The 23,013-nt window shown below is 45.5% G+C and overlaps 1 protein-coding gene across 1 annotated transcript in view; it reads left to right on the plus strand.

The window, feature by feature from the left end:
- Positions 1-23,013, plus strand: part of LOC140197108 (disintegrin and metalloproteinase domain-containing protein 12-like) — a 136,097-nt gene that overhangs the window by 46,871 nt on the left and 66,213 nt on the right. Inside the window, exons 10-13 of the mRNA XM_072257023.1 lie at positions 5,145-5,229; positions 5,784-5,926; positions 8,099-8,276; positions 21,961-22,053. Coding sequence (XP_072113124.1) covers positions 5,145-5,229; positions 5,784-5,926; positions 8,099-8,276; positions 21,961-22,053 — 499 coding nt within the window. The remainder of the gene's footprint in view (positions 1-5,144; positions 5,230-5,783; positions 5,927-8,098; positions 8,277-21,960; positions 22,054-23,013) is intronic.

Raw genomic sequence — 23,013 nt, forward strand, 5'->3', positions numbered from 1 at the left:
AATGCTGGCCTCTGCTCTCCTCCATTTCTGCCCTGGAAAAAGTCTTGGCTGCTCACTCAAAATATGCCTCTCATCATCTCGTACAGTACCCTCCCTCTACTCACCCTCTCATCTCGTACAGTACCCTCCCTCTACTCACCCTCTACTCTCTCTTCACTTCAAAGAGAAAATCTCTAGCTTGTTCAGCTTAGCCTCGTAAGACATAATGTACCCTCTAATCCAAACAGCATACTGGTGAATCCCCTCTGCACCCTCTCTCAAGCTTACAAGCTCACCCTTTCTAGAGCTGCAACATCACCTCATGGCTTTGAAGTCAATCCCCTGACTAATGAAGGCCAGTGCACCGTACACCTTCTAAACCAGCTTGTCAACTTACAACTTGTGAGGGATCTATGGACATAGACCCAAAGACCCCTCTGGTCATCAACACTGCCAAATATCCTGCCATTAACCCTGTATTCTGCCTTCAAACTTCACCTTCCAGAAATGGGTTGACGGCTGGGAGATCCCGTTTCTTCTGGCGGATGAAGCATAGGTGCTTGGTGAAAAGTAAAATAAGGAGTAAAAATCTTTATGTTATGTCTCTGCCTAAATGTGCCATGTGCAATCATATTAATTTATAATAATTTATAATAAATAGAAGGTGTGGGCACTTGGCCAAGTGGTTAAGGCATTGGACTAGCGACCTGAAGGTCGTGAGTTCGAGCCCCAGCCGAGGGAACGTGTTGTGTCCTTGAGCAAGGCACTTAATCACACATTGCTCTGCGACGACACTGGTGCCAAGCTGTATGGGTCCTAATGCCCTTCCCTTGGACAACATCAATGTCATGGAGAGGGGAGACTTGCAGCATGGGCAACTGCCGGTCTTCCATACAACCTTGCCCAGGCCTGCGCCCTGGAGAGTGAAGACTTCCCAGGTGCAGATCCTTGGTCTCGCAAGACTAATGGATGCCTTAATAAATAGAAGAGACAATGCAATAGAAATACACTCAAATGAGTGTGAGTTAATCAATTTGATGGCCTGGCGGAAGGAGCTGTCTCACAGCCTATTGGTCCTAGCTTTTTTGTTGCGGTACTGTTGTGGTGGTGGTAGCTGCTGTAAGATGTCCAATATATCGACTCCACTTGTTCTTGCTGATTTCCAGGGTTCAGCATGCCTAGCAAGGTCCAATAAAATCTCTCGGGCTGGGGAGTACCCTGCGGGTGATAAGGGATAGTTCTTGACTCCAAGCATGCTCAGTAACTCATGGATGAGCCTACTCTCAAAATCCCGTCCCTTATGACTATCTATCTGCCTGGGGAGGTGATAATAAATAAAGTACTTCTCCCATGACTCTTTGGCCACCGTGGACACCCTCTGATCTTTGGTAGGGAAACCAACTTGCAGTACCCTTCAACCTCTGGCTTCATTCAGGGCCAGTATAACCAATCTTTGAGCAATCCATAGGTCTTTTCAACCCCCAAATGTCCAGAATCATCATGAAGTGACTTCAACACAATCCTCCGATACTTCTCCAGCAGAACCAGCTGTGAACGCTGAGGCCGGTCTGGAGGCGACATGACCCGGTACAGGATCTGGTTCCAATCTGGGCCATCCTCTCAGTAACAGAGGCACCTCAACATGTTTCATCTTTGCAGTTTGGGCCATTTTCAACCACTGACCAAATGGAACCAATGCCCGGGTCATCTCACTGAGCAGCTGCTACTTCCCCAGGGCTTAATTCCGGCAACTAGTTTGTCTTCAGAGCAGTCAGGTTACAGTAAGCTTGTGGAATGGGACCATCGGAAGCTCCTGATTGATCTAACTCTCGATCGTGCCCCTGTCTTTCCTCTGCCTTCACCGTGATGAAAAACTGGCACATGGCTTTCACTCCTGGGGCAGGAACGCTCTCCCACTCTCCGTCCCTGTCCAGCCCTTCATGTGCATGTCGGGACAAAGCGTCAGCATCAATGTTCCTGCTTTCAGCCAGTACTTCAGGCTGAAATCATAGGCGGGCAACGATGGCCTGTGGCATCCAATTTCCCCAAGGTCAGAACATAAGTTGGGGATTGTTATCACTCCTCACCACAAACTTGGCACCATAGAGGTAGTCACTCAGCTTATCCACCACAACCCATTTCAATGCCAGAAACTCCAACTTGTGCATGGGATAGTTTTTCTCAGACTCTGGCTGACAGCCACAACAGGACTCAACCAAGTGCCCTGATCCTGATACAGTACACCCACTAAGCCTCTCTGGTGGCACTCATATGCAGTATGTTATGTACTCCTGGGGTTCATACTTTCTGCGGACTGTCACTTTAAAACGTCAGGAGAATGAGACTGGCTTTTGGACACTGTTTGAGCTGTTACAGAGAGAGAGAGGGTCGAAGCCTGCCTTGAGATGGTGTGTATACAAATTCTAAAGTGTATTTACACTTAAGCAAGGACGCTGCCTGCTTGTGAGTTCTTGCAGAGAGAGAGAGAGAGAGGGAGCAACGAGCAGCTCGTGAGTCATCATGGTGACCGAGGGCAGTGTTATGTGATGGAGAGCGGGTGCTCAGCATGCTGAGATAAGTACAAGCTCAGCTGGTTGTTAGACAGACACACAGGGGTTCGGACACTGGATGGGCTTTGTGTGCCCACAGAAAGCTGGGTTTTGGAGCATCAACTGGGAGAATCAATCAATGGCTCTCGCAGTGTGACCGGTGGGAAGTTATCAGTGTGTCCCACCCTTGCCTGGGTTGATAACTTTACCACAGAAGACGGTCTCCTTTTTGTGGTCACATTCGATGACTTTAAAAGAAGAGAAGAGAGGAGAGGAAGGTTTGAAACAGAAGAAACCTAGTGACAAAGAGATCACTGTTTGGACTCTCTCTCTAAGTAGCCCGTAAGGGTGAGTTTGACTTCCATTCGAATACGAAGGTGTGACAGTTACGTAGTTAATCCACAGGAGTGGGTTCTCTGATGAGGGGAATACCTTTGTGAATACCACTTGTGTGTTACCCTCTTTTGGGTGTGGTAGTTCACTGAAGAAAGGATCCCCTGTGGCAAATTATTGTTGGAGTTATTTCGTATGTTGTGGAACTGGATAAGTGGCTATCACGTTGTGTGTTTAGGGTAACCTGTGGAATCTACCGGTGTGTCGACCCTTGCCTGGGTGGTGGTTCCCTTGAAGAGGGTCCCCTTTGTGATAAGCTACTGTTGGTGATAATCCATACATGGATTCTGTTTGAGTATCCTGTGGCCACCACTTTGGAATGACCTGCAGCTGAATTCGGGTGTGGTACCACTTGTGTTGAAAGGATATTCGTTGAAGATCACTGTCGGTGATATTTTGTGTGTGGAGTGGAACAACTTTGGAGATGAAACCTACTACTATTGTTATTTTGTAATGCTGTCGTGGAATCTGTGGAATATCGCTGTAATTGCCTTCTCACAACATTCGCCTTTTGGATTACAAATATCTCTCATTAATTAACCTGAGCATTGAACTGAACTATTTTACATTCCAACATAAGACTGTATCCAATTACCACCTAAGCTTGAAGAAGCTTGGTTTTTACATTTCCATGCTTGTATGTGAATAGGTTCTGCTAACTTGTTTGATTTATCTGGTTTTATATTATTGTATTGCATAGTTACTAATAAAAATAGCATTAGTTAAAAGCAATACCAGACTACAGGTGTTTTCCATTTCTGCTGGTTCTTTAAACCCACTACGGGGTATGTAACAAGTCCATATGGCAATTGGGGATCTAAATAAAGTTTAAAAGATGCTGGCCCATCTAAACAAAGATGGGCCAGCATCTCCTTCAACAACTGAAAGGCCTCTTCATATTTTTCATCCCACCTCACTCCAAAAGGGTCAGAAGGGCTAAGATACTCTTTACCCTCCTTTCCTTTTTCCCTCCTCTCTTTATTTCCTGAGGGAGGGTAACTACACAGAAGCTGATTCAACAGGGTGACTCACTTTTGCAAAGCCCTTCATGTACCTCCGATAGTAACCACAGAACCCAAGGTCCAAGCGCAAGGAGCCTTGGCCATGTGGTCACTGCCTCTAGCTTAGACAAATCTGTAACTACTCCATTCCGTGAGACTACGTGCCCAACATAGCTGACAGATGTCTTGCAGAACTGGCAGTTGTCCAGGGAAAGTTTTAACCCTTCAGCTTTCAAGTGGCCCAGCACCTTCAGTAGCCTCGCCTCATGTTCCTCCAAGGTGGACCCAAACACTGTGAGGTCATCCAGATACATTAATAACTCAAGCAAGTTCATGTTACCCACTGTTTTCTCCATTACATGCTGGAGGGTCACGGGGGCTCCCAATATGCCTTGAAGCATCCTTTCAAATTGGAAGAATCCCAGTGATGTCTTCTCTTTGTTGGCCTCACTCGTGGGGATCTGATCATGTCTACTCCTCAAGTCCAGCACACTGAACAACTTCGCACCACTCAGACAGACCAATGTATCTTCAATCCTCGGGACAGCACACTGAACCACTTCGCACCACTCAGACAGACCAATGCACCTTCAATCCTCGGCCAAAAGCTACAGTCAAAGGGTCTTGGCCCGAAATGTCAACTACAGTTTTTTTCCATAGATGCTGCCTGGCCTGCTGAGTTCCTCCAGCAATTTGTGTGTGCAGCTCAATGTTTTAGAAACAGCTTCTTCCCCTCACCATCAGATTTCTGAACGAACAATGAATTCATGAACATTACCTCACTATTTTTTCTCTTTTTGCACTGCTTAATTTTGTAATTTAGTTTTTAACTTTGCAATGTACTGCTGCCATGAAACAACAAATTTTATGACATAGTCAAAGGATTCAAAGCACAAAGTGCATATGCAGTACACAACCCTGAGATCCGTCTTCCCCACAGACAGCCCCGAAACAAAGAAACCATGGAACCCATCCAGTGGAAAACATCTAACCCCCGCAGGTGGCAACAAGACAAAATGAGTGAAAGCGTGAAATCCAAAAACATATTTCAGCATATGCCAGAAGCGTTAAATGTGATTCTGTGCTAATGTTCACTCAAATGGCCCACAGTGTCTGAAACGAATTCCACCTGTCTGCACATGGTCCATATCTCTTCTCTGCTTGACGTTGATGTACCTGCCTGAATGCAGCACACTGTGTAATGGTGATTTCTCTTTGACAGCGGCAGTACCTTCACAGGGGGAGCTGTAGGCTTGGCATCACTTAGCACCATCTGTCTGGCCCAAGGATCAGGAGGAGTAAACCAGGTGAGCAGCCATTGTTTCTGATGACCTCTGTGCCAGGGTCCTTGGTCAACCAGACAGATCAGAATGTGGTAGTGATGGCACTCAGTGAGAGAGATAACATAAGCTTTACTTGTCACATGTACATCAAAACAATCAGTGAAATGAATCATGTCTATCCACAACCATCACGGATGGTCTGGGGACAGTCTGGTGCCATGCTTCCAGCATCTTTATAACATTCCCACAGCTTACTGACTAACCTGAACATGTCTGGAATGTGGAATGAAACCGGAGCGCCTGGAGGGATCCTACAAGGGGATGGGGAGAAACACACAGGCTCCTTCCAGACAGCAGCAGGGATTAATTCCCAATGGTTGGTGCCGTGAACTGTCGAGCTCACTCCATGTGAGCATAGGATGGGGAAGAGAGGAAAAACCTCCTCATTTCCGAGAGAGTGGAAGGGCTAAGAGAGGGCAGGCCTTTTTCGGGAGTACTAACAGCTTTATGTGAACCCGCGAGTACATTTGCCATGGATACCATTGCCTTGTCCTCACTATGCTCTCGTGTTCTCCCAGGACACTGCCACCAACATCCTGGTGATTTCTGCTACGGTGGCCCACGAGCTCGGACACAACCTTGGACTGACTCACGACACTGTGGAACGCAAGTGTACCTGTCCTCAAAAGGAGCCTGTCTGCATCATGGAAGAAGCAATGGGGTAGGGGGATCTCAACTCTGCAGCCTTCTGTAAACACTTCTACCTGTCACAGAGGACACTGGGGTAGGGGATTTCAACTCTGCAACCCTCTGTAAACCTTTCTACCTGTCTCACAGGACACTGGGGTAGGGGATTTCAACTCTGCAACCCTCTGTAAACCTTTCTACCTGTCACAGAGGACACTGGGGTAGGGGATTTCAACTCTGCAACCCTCTGTAAACCTTTCTACCTGTCACAGAGGACACTGGGGTAGGGGGATCTCAACTCTGCAGCCCTCTGTAAACCTTTCTACCTGTCACAGAGGACACTGGGGTAGGGGATTTCAACTCTGCAACCCTCTGTAAACCTTTCTACCTGTCACAGAGGACACTGGGGTAGGGGGATCTCAACTCTGCAGCCCTCTGTAAACCTTTCTACCTGTCACAGAGGACACTGGGGTAGGGGGATCTCAACTCTGCAGCCCTCTGTAAACACTTCTACCTGTCACAGAGGACACTGGGGTAGGGGATTTCAACTCTGCAACCCTCTGTAAACCTTTCTACCTGTCACAGAGGACACTGGGGTAGGGGGATCTCAACTCTGCAGCCCTCTGTAAACCTTTCTACCTGTCACAGAGGACACTGGGGTAGGGGATTTCAACTCTGCAACCCTCTGTAAACCTTTCTACCTGTCACAGAGGACACTGGGGTAGGGGGATCTCAACTCTGCAGCCCTCTGTAAACCTTTCTACCTGTCACAGAGGACACTGGGGTAAGGGATTTCAACTCTGCAGCCCTCTGTAAACCTTTCTACCTGTCACAGAGGACACTGGGGTAGGGGATTTCAACTCTGCAACCCTCTGTAAACCTTTCTACCTGTCACAGAGGACACTGGGGTAGGGGATTTCAACTCTGCAGCCCTCTGTAAACACTTCTACCTGTCACAGAGGACACTGGGGTAGGGGATCTCAACTCTGCAACCCTCTGTAAACCTTTCTACCTGTCACAGAGGACACTGGGGTAGGGGATTTCAACTCTGCAGCCCTCTGTAAACACTTCTACCTGTCACAGAGGACACTGGGGTAGGGGATCTCAACTCTGCAGCCCTCTGTAAACCTTTCTACCTGTCACAGAGGACACTGGGGTAGGGGATTTCAACTCTGCAACCCTCTGTAAACCTTTCTACCTGTCACAGAGGACACTGGGAAAATCAGGATAAAAGAGGACAGACAATTAGCCAACGTTAACTTTAACTTGATGTGCCATCTTCAACCATGCAGACTCCCCTCAGAACCGTTCAGGTAACGCAAGGAAATAGAACGTTCATACCACTGCTGGAATGGGAGGTGCTGTTCATTCAGTTTGCTTAGTTTCTGACAGTGGTGAGGTGGTAGGTGTGGGAATAGAGTAAGGATTCTGTTAGAAACCCCTCCTTAGTGTTCACTGTGACCCCTACAGGCAAAAATACTCACCTCATGTTTTTTAGAAACGCAAACACGAGGAATTCTGCAGATGCTGGAAATTCAAACAAAGTTGCTGGTGAAGCAGCAGGTCAGGCAGCATCTCTAGGAAGAGGTACAGTCGACGTTTCAGGCCGAGTCCCTTCATCAGGACTAACCTTCGGCAGAACAACAGCTTATATTCCGTCTGGGTAGTGAACAACACCTTATATTTCGTCTGAGTAGCCTCCAACCTGATGGCATGAACATTGACTTCCCTAACTTCCGCTAATGTCCTACCTCCCCCTCATACCCCATCCGTTATTTATTTATATACACACATTCTTTTTCTCTCTCTGTCCCTCTGACTATACCCCATGCCCATCCTCTGGGTTTTTTCTCCCCCTCCCCCTTTTCCTTCTCTCTGGGCCTCCTGTCCCATGATCCTCTCATATCCCTTTTGCCAATCACCTGTCCAGCTCTTGGCTCCATCCCTCCCCCTCCTGTCTCCTCCTATCATTTTGGATCTCCCCCTCCCCCTCCAACTTTCAAATCTCTTACTAACTCTTCCTTCAGTTAGTCCTGATGAAGGGTCTCGGCCTGAAGCGTCGACTGTACCTCTTCCTAGAGATGCTGCCTGGCCTGCTGCGTTCACCAGCAACTTTGATGTGTGTTGCACTTCATGTTTTGTCCGTTAGTATTTCAGTGTTCTTCCATTCATCCCCTTGAAGGAGTCTATTTATCTTTCTCTTTAGCCTGGTGCCACCGACAGCGTTCAGCAGCTGCAGCCGAGATGACTTGATGAGGACCCTGCTTTACGGAAGTGGATTTTGTCTCTTCAACATGCCCAATATGGAGCAGCTGGTGGGAGGTCCGAAGTGTGGCAACATGTACGTGGAGAAAGGCGAGCAATGTGACTGCGGCAAGCCCGAGGTATGGAGCCGGTGCTGAGGGATCTGCTCTCTCACCTGACGTTATCCAGGGGCAGATGGCAACTTTGAAAACTGATTCTGAGAAGCCTTGGCAGTGAACGCGTGCTGCGGACTCAGAAACTCCATTCATGTCGAGGACTGTAGTCAATGACAACTAGAGAATAAGGCCTGTCAGAGACCAAGAGGAACTTGTTGTATGGGGCCACAGGAGATGGAGGATATCTCCACTGAAAGACTTCTGGCCTTTAGGTAGTTATTGGGGAGGTCCTAGGGAATAGTCTGTATTACAGCAGGAGTTTGGGGTGGGGTGTTTGTGCTATTAATAAAGAACAAAAAGGGAGCTTTGACGGTGTTTGTCCATTGTACATGGCCTATCAGCAGCATCAACAGAACTCTACCAACTAAATAAAAGTATAGAAGGGATAAGCGGAGCAGCCATTGTCGGGAGTAGGCCAGTCGCAAGAGTAGAAGCGACAGGCTTTGGCTCAAAGGAGGCTTCAGCTTGGAAGAGGCGTCGGCTCTGTGTAAAGTGTCTGTTAAGGTTTCTTTTTTGTTTTTTTTCCCCTCTCTTACTGAAACATTTCTGTGGTGTGCTCTTCGTGCCGGATGTTGGAGAACTGGGAGACCCAGAGTCTTCCGGGCAACTACATCTGCTTGGAGTGCATCCGGCTGCAGCTCCTTGAAGACCGTGTTAGGGATCTGGCGCAGCAACTGGATGATCTTCGGCTTGTACGGGAAAGTGAGGATATAATTGATCAGAGTTACAGGGAGGTAGTCACTGTGAAGTTGCAGGAGGCGAGTAGCTGGGTGACTGTCAGCAGAAATATAAATAGACAGTTAGAGCAGAGCACCCTGTGGCCATTCCTCTCGAAAACAAGTATACCGCTTTGGATACTTTTGTGGGGGATGACCTCTCGGGAGAATGCCAAGCACGGATTTGTGGTGCAGAAGGGAAAGAGAGAGAAGAAGGGAGCGGTAGTGATAGAGAGGGGAACAGACAGGAGATTCTGTCGACGTGAACGGGACACCAGGGTGATAAGTTACCTCCCAGGTGCCAGGATCAGTGATGTCTCAGATCGTGTCCACAACATTTTGGAGAGGGAGGGGGAGCAGCCAGATGTCTTGGTACATATTGGTAGCAATGACATAGGAAGGAAAAGCAATGAGGTTTGAAAAGAGAATTTAGAGAGCTAGGTAGAAAGCTGAGAAGCAGGACCTCCTGGGTAGTAATTTTCAGATTGCTGCCTGTGCCATGCGCCAGTGAGGGTAGAAACAGAATGATTTGGCAGATAAATGCATGGCTGAGAAGCTGGTGCAGGGGGCAGGGCTTCAGGATCTTGGATCACTGGGATCTTTTCTGGGGGAGGTATGAAATGTTCAAAAGTGATGGGTTACACCTGAACCCGAGGGAGACCAATATTCTAGCGGGAAGGTTTGTTAGAGCTGTTGGGGAGGGTTTAAACTAATTTGGCAAGGGGATGGAAATCAAAATGAAGGGACTCAGGATAGGATGGATGGTAAAAAATCGAAGATAGCCTGCAGTCAGACTGTCAGGAAGGGCAGGCAGATGGTGGGACTTAGTTGCAGCCAGCAGGGTGAGTATCAAATCATTAGGGATGCAGAATCAGAAAGGACAGCAATTACAGTCCTCAAGGTGTTGTATCTAAATGTGCGTAATATAAGGAATAAGGTGGATGATCTTGCAATATTACAGTTTGCCAGGTATGATGTTGTATCCATCACTGAATCCTGGCTGAAGGATGGTTGTAGTTGGGAGCTGAATGGCCAAGGTTACATCTTGTATCGGAGGGACAGGAAGGTAGGCAGAGGGGGTGGTGTGGCTCTGCTGGTAAAGAATGGCATCAAATCAGTAGAAAGATGTGGCATAGGATCGGAAGATGTTGGATCCTTGTGGGCTGAGTTAAGAAATTGCAAGGGTAAAGAGACATTGACGGCAGTTATATACAGGCCTCCCAGCAGTGGCTGGGAGGTGGACCACAGATTACAACAGGAAATAGAAAAAGCGTGTCAAAAGGGCAATATTATGGTAGTTATGGGGGATTTTAACATGCAGGTCGACTAGAAAAATCAGGATGGAAATGGATCTCAAGAGAATGAGTTTGTTGAATGCCGAAGAGATGGCTTTTTAGAGCAGCTTGTCGTTGAACTTACTGCGGGGGGGGGGGGGGAGCTATACTTGATTGGGAGCTATGTACGGAACTGGAGACAATTAGGGAGCTTAAGTTAAAAGAACCCTTTGGAACTAGTGATCACAATGATTTGTTCAACTTGAGATTTGGTAGGGAGAAAGTAAAGTCTGATGTAGCAGTATTTCAGTGGAGTAAGGGAAGTTACAGTGGTATGAGAGAGGAGTTGGCCAAAGTAAACTGGAAGGAGCTGCTGGCAGGGATGTCAGCAGAGTGGGAATGACATGTGGTTTCTGGGAAAAATGAGGAAGGTGCAGGACATGTGTATTCCAAAAATGAAGAAATACTCAAATGGTAAAATAGTACAACTGTGGCTGACACGGGAAGTCAAAAGAAAGGGCATACAACGAAGCAAAAATTAGTGGGAGGACAGAGGATTGGGAAGTTTTTAAAAACCTACAGAGAACAACTAAAAACTCATTAGAAGGGAAAAGATGAAATATGAAAGCAAGCTCACAAATAACATCAAAGTGGATAGTAAAAGTTTTTTCAAGTATGCGAAAAATAAAAGAGAAAGGAGAGTGGATATGGCACCGCTAGAAAATGAGGCAGGAGAAATAATAACAGGGAACAAGGAGATGGCTGATAAACTGAACTAGTATTTTGCATCAGTTTTCACTAGCAGAATGCCTGATGTTGTAGTGTGTGAAGGAACAGAAGTGGGTACAATTACTGTTACAAGAGAGAAGGTGCTCAAAATGCTAAAGGTACATAGGTCACCCAGACCAGATGAACTGCACCCTAGGCTTCTGAAAGAGGTAGCATTAGAGATTGTGGTGGCATTAGAAATGATCTTGCAAAATCATTGGACTCTGGCATGGTGCCAGAGGACTGGAAAATTGCAAATGTTACTCTACTCTTTAAGAAAGGAGGAAGACAGCAGAAAGTAAATTATAGACCAGTTAGCCTGACCTCAGTGGTTGGGAAGATGTTGGAGTCAATTGTTAAGGATGAGGTGATGGAGTACTTGGTGATGCAGGATAAGATAGTACAAAGTCAGCATGGTTTCCTTCAGGGAAAATCCTGCCTGACAAACCTGTTGGAATTCTTTAAGGAGATTACAAGTAGGATAGATAAAGGGGATATAGTCGATGTATATTTAGACTTTCAGAAAACCCTTGACAAGGTGTCACACATGAGGCTGCTTACCAAGTTAAGAGCCCATGGTATTACAAGCAAGTTACTAATGTGGTTAGAGCATTGGCTGATTGGTAGGAGGCAGCAATTGGGAATAAAAGGATCCTTTTCTGGTTGGCTGCCAGAGACTAGTGGTATTCCGCAGGGGTCACTGTTGGGACCACTCCTTTTTATGGTGTATATAAATGACTTAGATGATGGAATAGATGGCTTTGTTGCCAAGTTTGCAGATGATATGAAGATTGGTAGATGGGCAGGTAGTGTTGAGGAAACAGGTAGGATGCAGAAGGACTTAGACAGATTAGAAGAATGGGCAAGAAAGTGGAAAATGAAATACAATGTTGGAAAATGCATGGTCATGCACTTTGGTAGTAGAAATAAATGTGCGGAATATCTTCTAAATGGTGAGAAAATCCAAGAATCTGAGATGCAGAGGGACTCGGGAGTCCTTGTGCAGAACACCCTGTAAGTTAACTTGCAGGTTGAGTCAGTGGTGAGTAAGACAAATGCCGTGTTAGCATTAATTTCAAGAGGTCTAGAATATAAGGGCAAGGATATGATGCTGAGGCTTTATAAGGCCCTGGTGAGTCCTCACCTTGAGTATTGTGAACAGTTTTGGGCCTCTCATCTTAGAAAAGGTGTGCTGGCATTGAAGAGGGTTCAGAGGAGGTTCACAAGGATGATTCCAGAAATGAAAGGGCTATCATACAAGGAACGTTTGATGGCTCTGGGTCTGTACTCGCTGGAACTCAGAAGGATGAGGGCGGATCTGATTGAAACCTTTCAAATGTTGAAAGGCCTAGACAGAGTAGATGTGGAAAGGATGTTTCCCATGGTGGGAGAGTCTAGGACAAGAGGGCACAGCCTCAGGATAGAGGGGTGCCCTTTCAAAACAGAGATGCAGAGAAATTTCTTTAGCCAAAGGGTGGTGAATTTGTGGAATATCTTGCCATATGCAGGTGTGGAGGCCAGATCTTTGGGCGTATTTAAGGCAGAGATTGATAGGTTCTTGATTGGACACAGCATCAAAGGTTACGGGGAGAAGGGGTTGAGGGGGAGATAGAAAAAAAGATCAGCCATGATTGAATGGCGGAGCAAACTGGATGGGCCAGGTGGCCTAATTGTGCTCCTATGTCTTATGGTCTTATATCACAACTGCACTCCTAAGGTAACCAATGGATGCTCGTCCACTGTCTAAATGGGTAGAACTCAAAATTAAGCAAGGTGCAATCACTCTGGATTGTACTACCGACTCCCAACCACAATAGCCACTGGGACTTAGGTGAACAGATTTAAACAGCATAAAGACAATAAGACATAAGGGCAGAATTAGGCCATTTGACAATTTGCGGCTGAATTATTTTCCCCCTCAACCGCATTCTCCTACCTTCTCCCCATAATCTTTGACATCCTGACTAATCAAGAACATATCCACTTTAAATATACCCAATGACTTAGCCTCCACAGCTGTCCGCGACAATGAGTTCCACAGTTTCATCACCCTGTGGCTAAAGGGATTCCTCCTTATCTCTGTTCTAAATGGATGTCTCTCTATTCTGATGCTGTGGCCTCTGGTCCTAGACCCACCCACTATTAGACCATAAGAGGTAGGAGCAGAATTAGGCCATTTGGCCCATCAAGTTTGTTCTGCCTTTTCATCATGGCAGATCCATTTTTCCTCTCAGCCCTGATCTCTTGCTTTCTCCCCGTGTCCTTTCATGCCTTGACCAGTCCAGAACCTGTCAACCCCTGTCTTAAATATACTTGAAGACTGGGCCTGGGACAACGAACTCCACAGATTCACCACTCTCAGGCTAAAGAAATTCCTCCTCATCTCCATTCTAAAAGGACGTCCCTCTATTCTGAAACTGTGTCCTCTGGTCCTAGACCCCCCAACCATAGGAAACATCCTCTCCACATCCACTCCATCAAGGCCTTTCAACACCTGATATGTTTCAAGGCAATCCCCTGTCTTTTAAACTCCAACGTGTACAGGGCCAGAGCCAACAAATGTTCCTCATACATTAACCCTTTTATTCCCAGCATCATTCTTATGAACCTCCTCTGGACTGACTCCAATGTCAGCTCATTTTTCTTAGATAAGGGCCCCAAAACTGCGCACAACACTCCAAGAGCAGTTTGACCAATGGCTTATAAAGCCTCAGTATCAAGTCCCTGACTTTATAATCTAGTCCTTTTGAAATTAATGCTAACATTGCATTTGTCTTCCTTACCACCCACTAGACCATACATTTACTATTGCTATGTTTCACCTACAACCTCTTTGCCCCATTCTCCTAATTTAAGTCCTTCTGCAGATTTCCTGCTTCCTTTACCTGACCCTCTACCTATCTTTGTACCATCTGCAAACCTGGCCACAAAGCCATCGATTCCATCATCCAAATCATTGACATATAATGTAAAAAGAAGCAGTCCCAACACAGACCCTATGAAATACCACTAGACGCTGATAGCAAACCAGAATAGGTGCCTTTATTCTAACTCTTTGCCTCCTGTCAATCAGTCAATCTGCTATCCATGCTAGTACCTTTCCTGTAATATGAGGGGTGATTGATATGTTCGTGGCCTAGGGTAGAAGGAATCAATTTTAGAAAACCTAGCACATCTATTTTTCAACACAGTCCCCTCCTACATTTACACACTTAGTCCAGTGGTCGTGGAGCATACGGATCCCTTCTTTGTAGAAGTGGGTGTCTTGGACCTCCAGAAGTGGTTGACAGCAGGGGTGATTGATAAGTTCATTACTTAAGGTAGAAGGAGATGAGTTATTAACTTCAAACTTTCTGCATAATCACTCAGAGTTGAACTGCATGTGCATGTAACAGGGCTGTATAATTCATCTCCTTCTACTTTAGGCCACAAACTTATCAATCACCCCTCGTACAATGCATTTTTAGCTTGTTAAGCAGCCTTCTGAAAATCCAAGTATACCATATCCACTGACTCTCCTTTCTCTATCCTGCTTGTTATTTCCTCAAAGAATTCCAACAGATTTGTCAGGCAAGGTTTCCCCTTAAGGGGACTTTGGTCCATTTGGTCTATTTTATCATTTGCCTCCAAGAATCTTGAAGCTCCATCCTTAATAATGGACTCCAACATCTTCCCAAGCACTGAGGTCAGACTAACTGGCCTATAATTTCCTTTCTTCTGCTTCCCTCCCTTCTTAAAGAGTTGAATGACATTTGCAATTTTCCAGTCCTCAGGAACCATTCCAAAATCTAGTGATTCTTGAAAGATCATTACTAATGTCTCCACAATCTCCCCAGACACATATTGAGGAAAGAAATAAAAACAACAGGGTTATTGTTGTGGATGACTTCAACTTCACCAATATGGACCTGGGGCCTTCTTAGTATATTGAGCTTACGTTGGGTAGATTCTGTTGGGTGCATCCAGAAAGGTTTCTCTAATCAGTATGTAGATAATAACAAGAGGAGAGGTCATACTGGACCTGGTAATTAGTCTTGTCAGGTGACTGACCATTTAGGGAGATCTAATTGGAACACCTGTTTTTGGACAAGTCCACATCCAATGTGTTAAAAGACGAATTGCACAGACACAGGGCAGGCGGGCATGTTCCAGTCAGAAGCATGGAAAAATAGAATCAAAGAAATATACAGCACATTACAGACCCTTTGACCCACAATGTTGTGTCGACCATGTAACCTACTATAGACACTGCCTAGAATTTCCCTTCCGCATAGCCCTCTATTTTCTTGAGTTCCATGTACCTATCTAAAAGCCTCTTAAAATACCTTATTGTGTCTGCCTGTACCACCTTCACCGGCAGTGCATTCCACACACCCACCATTCTCTGTGTAAAAAAAAATTACCTCTGACATCCCCCCTGTACCAAATTCTAAGCACTTTAAAATTATGCTTTCTCATGTTAGCCATTTCAGCCCTGGGAAAAATCTCTGGCTATCCACACGATCAATGCCTTTCATCATCTTATTCACCAATATCCTGGCGAGAAGGTTTGCTAGAGCTATTGAGGAGAGTTTAAACCAGAATTGCTGGGGGGGTGAAAACCGAACTGAAGTGACAGAGGAAAGGGAGGTTGGCTTACAAATAGAGAAAGCTTGGAGACAGTGCCAGAGGGAGGATAGGCAGGTGATAGAGAAGGGACGCGTTCAGACCGATGGTTTGAGATGTGTCTATTTTAATGCGAGGAGTATCATGAATAAAGCGGATGAGCTTAGGGCGTGGATCAGCACTTGGAGCTATGATGTTGTGGTCATTACAGAGACTTGGATGGTGCAGCGGCAGGAATGGCTACTTCAAGTGCCAGGCTTTAGGTGTTTCAGAAAGGACAGGGAGGGAGGCAAAAGAGGTGGGGGTGTGGCATTGTTGATCAGAGGTAGTGTAACTGAGGCAGAAAAGGAGGAAATCATGGAGGGGTTGTCTGTGAAGTCTCTGTGGGTGGAAGTTAGGAACAGGAAGGGGTCAATAACCCATCTGGGTGTTTTTTATAGACCACCCAATAGTAACAGGGACATCGAGGAGCAGATAGGGAGACAGATTCTGGAAATTAGTAATAATAACAGGGTTGTTGCAGTGGGAGATTTTAATTTCCCAAATATTGATTGGCATCTCCCTAGAGTGAGGGGTTTAGATGGGGTAGAGTTTGTTAGGTGTGTTCAGGAAGGTTTCTTGACAGAATATGTAGATGAACCTACAAGAGGAGAGACTGTACTTGATTTGGTATTGGGAAATGAACCTGGTCAGGTTTCAGGTCTCTCAGTGGGAGAGAATTTTGGAGATAGTGATCACAATTCTATCTCCTTTACCGTAGCATTGGAGAGGGATAGGAACAGACAAGTTAGGGAAATGTTTAATTGGAGTAAGGGGGATTATGAGGCTATCAGGCAGGAACTTGGAAACAGATGTTCTCAGGGAAATATACCAAAGAAATATGGAAAATGTTCAGGGGATATTTGCGTGGGGTTCTGAGTAGGTACGTTCCAATGAGACATGGAAAGGATGGTAGGGTACAAGATCCGTGGTGCACAAAGGCTGTTGTAAATCTAGTCAAGGAGAAAAGAAGAGCTTATGAAAGGTTCAAAAGACTAGGTAATGATATGAATCTAGAAGATTATAAGGCAAGCAGGAAGGAACTTAAGAATGAAATTAGGAGAGCCAGAAGGGGCCATGAGAAGGATTAAGGAAAACCTCAAGGCATTCTACAAGTATGTGAAGAGCAAGAGGATAAGACGTGACAGTATAGGACCAACCAAGTGTGACAGTGGCAAATTGTGTATGGAACCGGAGGAAATAGTGGAGGTACTTAATGAATATTTTGCTTTAGTATTCACTACAGAAAAGGATATTGGCAATTGTAGGGATGACTTGCAGTAGACTGAAAAGCTTGAGAATGTAGATATTAAGAAAGAGGTAATGTTGCAGCTACATAGGACCCTGGTCAGACCTCACTTGGAGTACTGTGCTCAGTTCTGGTCACCTCACTACAGGAAGGATGTGGAAACCATAGAAAGGGTGCAGAGGAGATTTACAAGGATGTTGCCTGGATTGGGGAGCATGCCTTATGAGAATAGGTTGAGTGAACTCGGCCTTTTCTCCTTGAAGCGACGGAGGATGAGAGGTGACCTGATAGAGGTGCACAAGATAATGAGAGGCATTGATCGTGTGGATTGTCAGAGGCTTTGTCCTAGGGCTGAAATGGCTAGCACAAGACGGCACAGTTTTAAGGTGCTTGAAAGTAGGTACAGAGGAGATGTCAGGAGTAAGTTTTTTACGCAAAGAGTGGTGAGCGCGTGGAATGGGCTGCCAGTGGCGGTGGTGGAGGCTGAAACAATAGGGTCTTTGAAAAGACTCCTGGATGGATACATGGAGCTTTAAAAAATAGAGGGCTATGGTTAAGCCTAGGTAGTTTTAAGGTAAGGACATTTTCAGCACAGCTTTGTGGGCCGAAGGGCCTGTATTGTGCTGTGGGTTTTCTATCCAACTAAGACACGACTTGTCCTGCACTAAGCAAATTGTCCAATTTTCCAAATGCTGATAAATGCTATCACTGAGAAATCTTTCCAGTAACCCGACTGCAGATGTCACGTTCATTCATTGACAATTGATAAGATTACCCTATTTTCCCTTCTTGAATTATGAAAGAACATTAGCTATTTAACAGTCCTCGGAACCTCTCGTGTGGCTTGAGAGGGTATAAAGATATTGGTAAAGAATCCAGCAATCTCAGCTCTTGTCTTTATCAATATGGAGAAGGTCCAACATGTATATAAGACCATAAGACATAGGAGCAAAAGTAGGCCATTTGGCCCTTTGAGTCAGCTCCACCATTCAAGAATGGGCTGATCCAATTCTTCCAGTCATCCTTACTCCCCTGCCTTCTTCCCATACTCTTTCATGCTCTGGCTAATCAAGAACCTTTCTCTCTCTGCCTTAAATGCACCCAATGACTTGGCCTCTTTTGCTGCTCATGGCAACAAATTCCACAGATTTATCACCCTCTGACTAAAGTAATTTCTCTGCATCTCTGTTCTAAATGGACATCTTTTAATCCTGAAGTCGTGCTCTCTTGTCCTAGACTCCCCTACCATCAAAATAACTTTGCCATGTCTAATCTGTTCAGACCTTTTAACATTCGGAATGTTTCGATGAGATCCCCCTTCATTCTCCTGAACTCCACGGAATACAGCCCAAGAGCTGCCAGACATTCCTCATACAGTAACCCTTTCATATCTGGAATCGTTCTCCTGAATCTTCTCTGAACCTTCTCCAATGTCAGTATATCCTTTCCAAAATAAGGAGCCCAAAACTGCACACACAATACTCCAAGTGTGGTCTCACAAGTGCCTTATAGAGCCTCAACATCACATCCCTGCTCTTATATTCTATACCTCTAGAAATGAATGCCAACATTGCATTCACCTTCTTCACAACCAACTCAACCTGGAGGTTAACCTTTAGGGTATCTTGCACAAGGACTCCCAAGTCCCTTTGCATCTCTGCATTTTGAATTCTCTCCCAATCTAAATGATTGTCTGCCCATTTATTTCTTCCATGACCATACACTTTCCAACATTGTATTTCATTTGCCACTTCTTTGCCCATTTCCCCTAAACTATCTAAGTCTCTCTGCAGGCTCTCTGTTTCCTCAACACTACCCGCTCCTCCAGCTATCTTTGTATCATCGGCAAATTTAGCCACAAATCCATTAATCCCATAGTCCAAATCATTGATGTACATTGTAAAAAGCAGCGGTCCCAAAACCGATCCCTGTGGAAAACCACTGGTAACCGGAAGCCAGCCAGAATGGGATCCCTATATTCCCACTCTCTGTTTTCTGCCGATCAGCCAATGCTCCACTCATGCTAGTAGCTTCCCTATAATTCCATGGGCTCTTATCTTGCTAAGCAGCCTCATGTGCGGCACCTTGTCAAAGGCCTTCTGAAAATCCAAGTACACCATGTCGACTGCATCTCCTTTGTCTACCCTGTTTGTAATTTCCTTAAAAAATTGCAGTAGGTTAGTCAGGCAGGATTTCCCTTTCAGGAAACCATGCTGGCTCTGGCCTATCTTGTCATTTCCCTCCAGATACTCTGTAATCTCATCTCTAACAATTGATTCCAACAACTTCCCAACCACTGATGTTAGGCTAACAGGTCTATAGCTTCCATTCTGCTTCCTCCCACCCATCTTAAATAGCAGAGTAACATTAGAAATGTTCCAGTCACCTGATACAATGCCAGAATCTATTGATTCTTGAAAGATCATTGTTAATGCCTCTGCAATCTCTTCAGCTACTTCCTTCAGAACCCAAGGGTGCATTCCATCAGGTCCAGGAGATTTATCCACCCTCAGACCATTAAGCTTCCTGAGCACCTTCTCAGTTGTAATTTTCACTGTACATACTTCACTTCCCTGACACTCTTTAATGTCCAGTATACTGCAGGTGTCTTCCACATTGAAGACTGATGCAAAATATGCATTCAGTTCCTCTGCCATCTCTGCATCTCTCGTGAAAATATCTCCAGCGTCATTTTTTATTGGTCCTATATCTACCCTCAGCTCTCTTTTATCCTTTATGTACTTAAAAAAAACTGTTAGTATCTTCTTTGATATTAGTCGCCAACTTCCTTTCATAATTCATCTTTTCCTTCCTAATAACTTTCTTAGTTTCTTTCTGCAAGTTTTTAAAAGCTTCTCAATCCTCTATCTTCCCACTAGCTTTGGCTTTCTTTATGCCTTCTCGTTTGCTTTTACTTTGACTCCAGCTTCATTTGTCAGCCATGATAGTGTCCTTCTTCCATTCGAAAATTTCTTCTTATTTGGAATATACCTGTCCTGCACTTCCCTCATTTTTTGCAGAAATGCCAGCCATTGCTGCTCTGCTGTCCTTCCTGCTAGTGTCCCTTTCCAGTCAACTTTGGCCAGTTCCCCTCTCATGGCATTGTAATTTCCTTTATTGCACTGGAATGCAGACACATTGGAATTTTGTTTCTCCTTCTCAAATTTCGAAGAGAACTTGATCATATTGTGATCACTGTTTCTTAAGGGTTCCTTAACCTTAAGCTCTCTTATCACCTCCGGGTCATTGCACAACACCCAATCCAGTACAGCCGATTCCCTAAGTGGGCTCAACAACAAGCTGTTCTAAAAAGCCACCCCTTAGACATTCTACAAATTCTCTCTCTTGAGGTCCTGTACTGGCCTGGTTTTCCCAATCCATTCTCACATTAAAATGCCCAAAGATTATCATGACTTTGCCCTTCTGACACACCTTTTCTATCTAAGCAGCTGCTGCAGACTTAGCTACGTTGCTGTTCTTTAAGAGACCCAATACCACCTCCTTGTGTATCTTGAAATGACCAAGGAAGTTAGCTCACTCCACACTGATCTCCATACCCTTCATCTTGTAAATACCAATGCAAAATATCCTAGAGTACCCATATCTCCTCCACCTTGAAACACATGTCTCCTCCTTTATCCCTGAGTAGGCGTACCCACTCCCTGGTCATCATCTTGCTCTTGATGTATGTATAGAATGCCTTAGCATTCTCCTTAATCCTACTGGCCAAGTACTTCCTGGCTTCCCTAATTCACAGAAACATAGAAAACCTACAGCACAATACAGTCCCTTTGGTCCACAAAGCTGTGCAAAACACGTCCTTACCCATAGCCCTCTATTTTTCTAAGCTCCATGTAGCCATCCAGGAGTCTCTTAAAAGACCCTATTGTTTCAGCCTCCACCACCGCCACCAGCAGCCCATTCCATGCACTCACCGCTTATAAAACTTACCACTGACATCTCCTCTGTACCTACTTCCAAGCAGCTTAAAACTGTGCCCTCTCATGCTAGTCATTTCAGCCCTGGGGAAAAGCCTCTGATTATCCACATGATCAATGTCTCTCATTTTCTTGTACACCTTTATCAAGTCACCTCTCATCCAAAGGTCATCGAGTTGCAGCTCCAGTTCCCTAACTCAGTCTCTAAGGAGCTGCAGCTCCATGCGCCTGGCACAGATGTGGCCTTCAGAGAGGCTGGAAATGTCCTGGAAATCCCACGTCTGACACCTGGAATACAACACTGGCTCTGTAAACATAACCCCTAGTCTTTCAGGAGTTAAATAAAAAAAAGAAATAAGAAATCAACTTACCTATTTACCTCACTGTTCCTGTTCTCGTTGAGGCCTGGGGCTAGTATGATTAACTCCAACAACTATCTTCCTCTACAAAAGGGAGTATGGCTATTGGAGGCTACTGAAACTACCTTGCCTGCAATTCTAACTCCAAGCATCGGAGTGATCCCCTCGAAGGGCATTGACCATATGTTACTTGCTCCCTAGTGTTTCACACGGTCACATGCTACCTTGATGTTTCAGCTGACCTCTGTAGCTCTGTTCTTTGGTCCAAGGTGGGCCTGGCCAGCTATGCTGGGCATCAGTGAACGCTGTGATGCCACCCTCTATCACTCTGCTGACAATGTGTTTTCAGTAACAGGATGCCAGGGTGGTGCAACCCCACTACAGCTCAGGGCACTGGAGTCTGGAGTTCAATTCCAGCTTCTTCTCTCAGAAAGTTTGTATGTTCTTCCCATGTGTGCATGGGTTTCCTCCAGGTACTCTGGTTTCCTCTCACAGTCCAAAGTAGGTTAATTGGTTATTGCAAATTGTCCTTTGATTAGGATAGGGTTAAACTGGCAGGTTGCTCATTGGTCGTGAGGACCTCTTCTGCACTGTATCTCCAAGTCAAGAAATGTTGACGGAAGTATTGATATAGTCAGGAACTCCGAGAAGATACATGCTGGTTCAGTAATGGTGCCCCTGTACGCTTTATTTCCTACAGGAATGTTCAGACCCTTGCTGCGAGCCGTCAACTTGCAGATTCACGCATGGTGCGAAGTGTTCATCTGCTGGTGCTTGCTGTAAGAAATGTCAAGTAAGGCTCAGTGTTTCATCTTTTTGCATGCAGCCCAAGTCTTTTTTTATTTGCGTGTGCCTGCATGTGTGCGAGTCTGTGTCCGTGATGGCTTTTTTACAAGGTGTGGAACAAGAGAGAGAGACTGTCTCCCCACTCCCCACACAGCCATTTTTGCAGCATTTTCCCTTTGTTTTACGAGGTCGAGTTGTGATCTCGACACTCAACCCGGCACGGATGGAAAGCGTACTCGGGAGCGGACCCGACTGGTTTCGAACCCGGGAACCTCTGCTCCCGGGTCTGGCGCCGATGTCGTTGCGCCACTAGCCGGCCCTTCCAGCCCAGGCAACATCCTTGTAAATTATTTCTGCATCACATTTTCGAAATAAATAAATATTGTCTATTCACATCCAAATCATTAACAGAATTAATGAAAAATGAGGGACCCAACAGCAACCCCTGTGGCACACCACTAGTCACTGGCCTGCAGGCCGAGAAACAACTGTCAATCAGCACCTTTACTTCTTGGTTCAGTGCACTGTGTAATGATCTGATCTGTATGGCCAGTGTGTGAGACAAGCTTTTCACAGTATCTCGCTACAATAAACTAATACCACGCCAAGAAAATGTACAGTTGTGTAGCCTGGTTTCACTCGATCACAGGCATCGCTCTTCCCCACCCTCTCTGCTGGCTCCATGATAACGTAGCAGTTAGCCCCTATTACAATACGGGGCATTTAAGAGTTCAGAGTTCACTTCTGATGCCAGAAGTTTGCACAGTGCTCTGCACTGTACCAGCATCAGCAGATTTGCTCTTGTTTGTTTTTGGTCGGTGGGTTAATTGGTCTTTGTAAATTGTCCTGCGATTAAGGTACTGCTTAAAGCTGGGATCCTGGGCAGTGCTGCTCAAAGGGCCAGTAAATAAAACGGTTAAATAAAAAATTTCTGAGATCTTCTCCAGGTCCTTCCCAGTTCTGGCAG

This window comes from Mobula birostris, chromosome 4, assembly GCF_030028105.1.
Source record: "Mobula birostris isolate sMobBir1 chromosome 4, sMobBir1.hap1, whole genome shotgun sequence".
NCBI classification, from domain to species: domain Eukaryota; kingdom Metazoa; phylum Chordata; class Chondrichthyes; order Myliobatiformes; family Myliobatidae; genus Mobula; species Mobula birostris.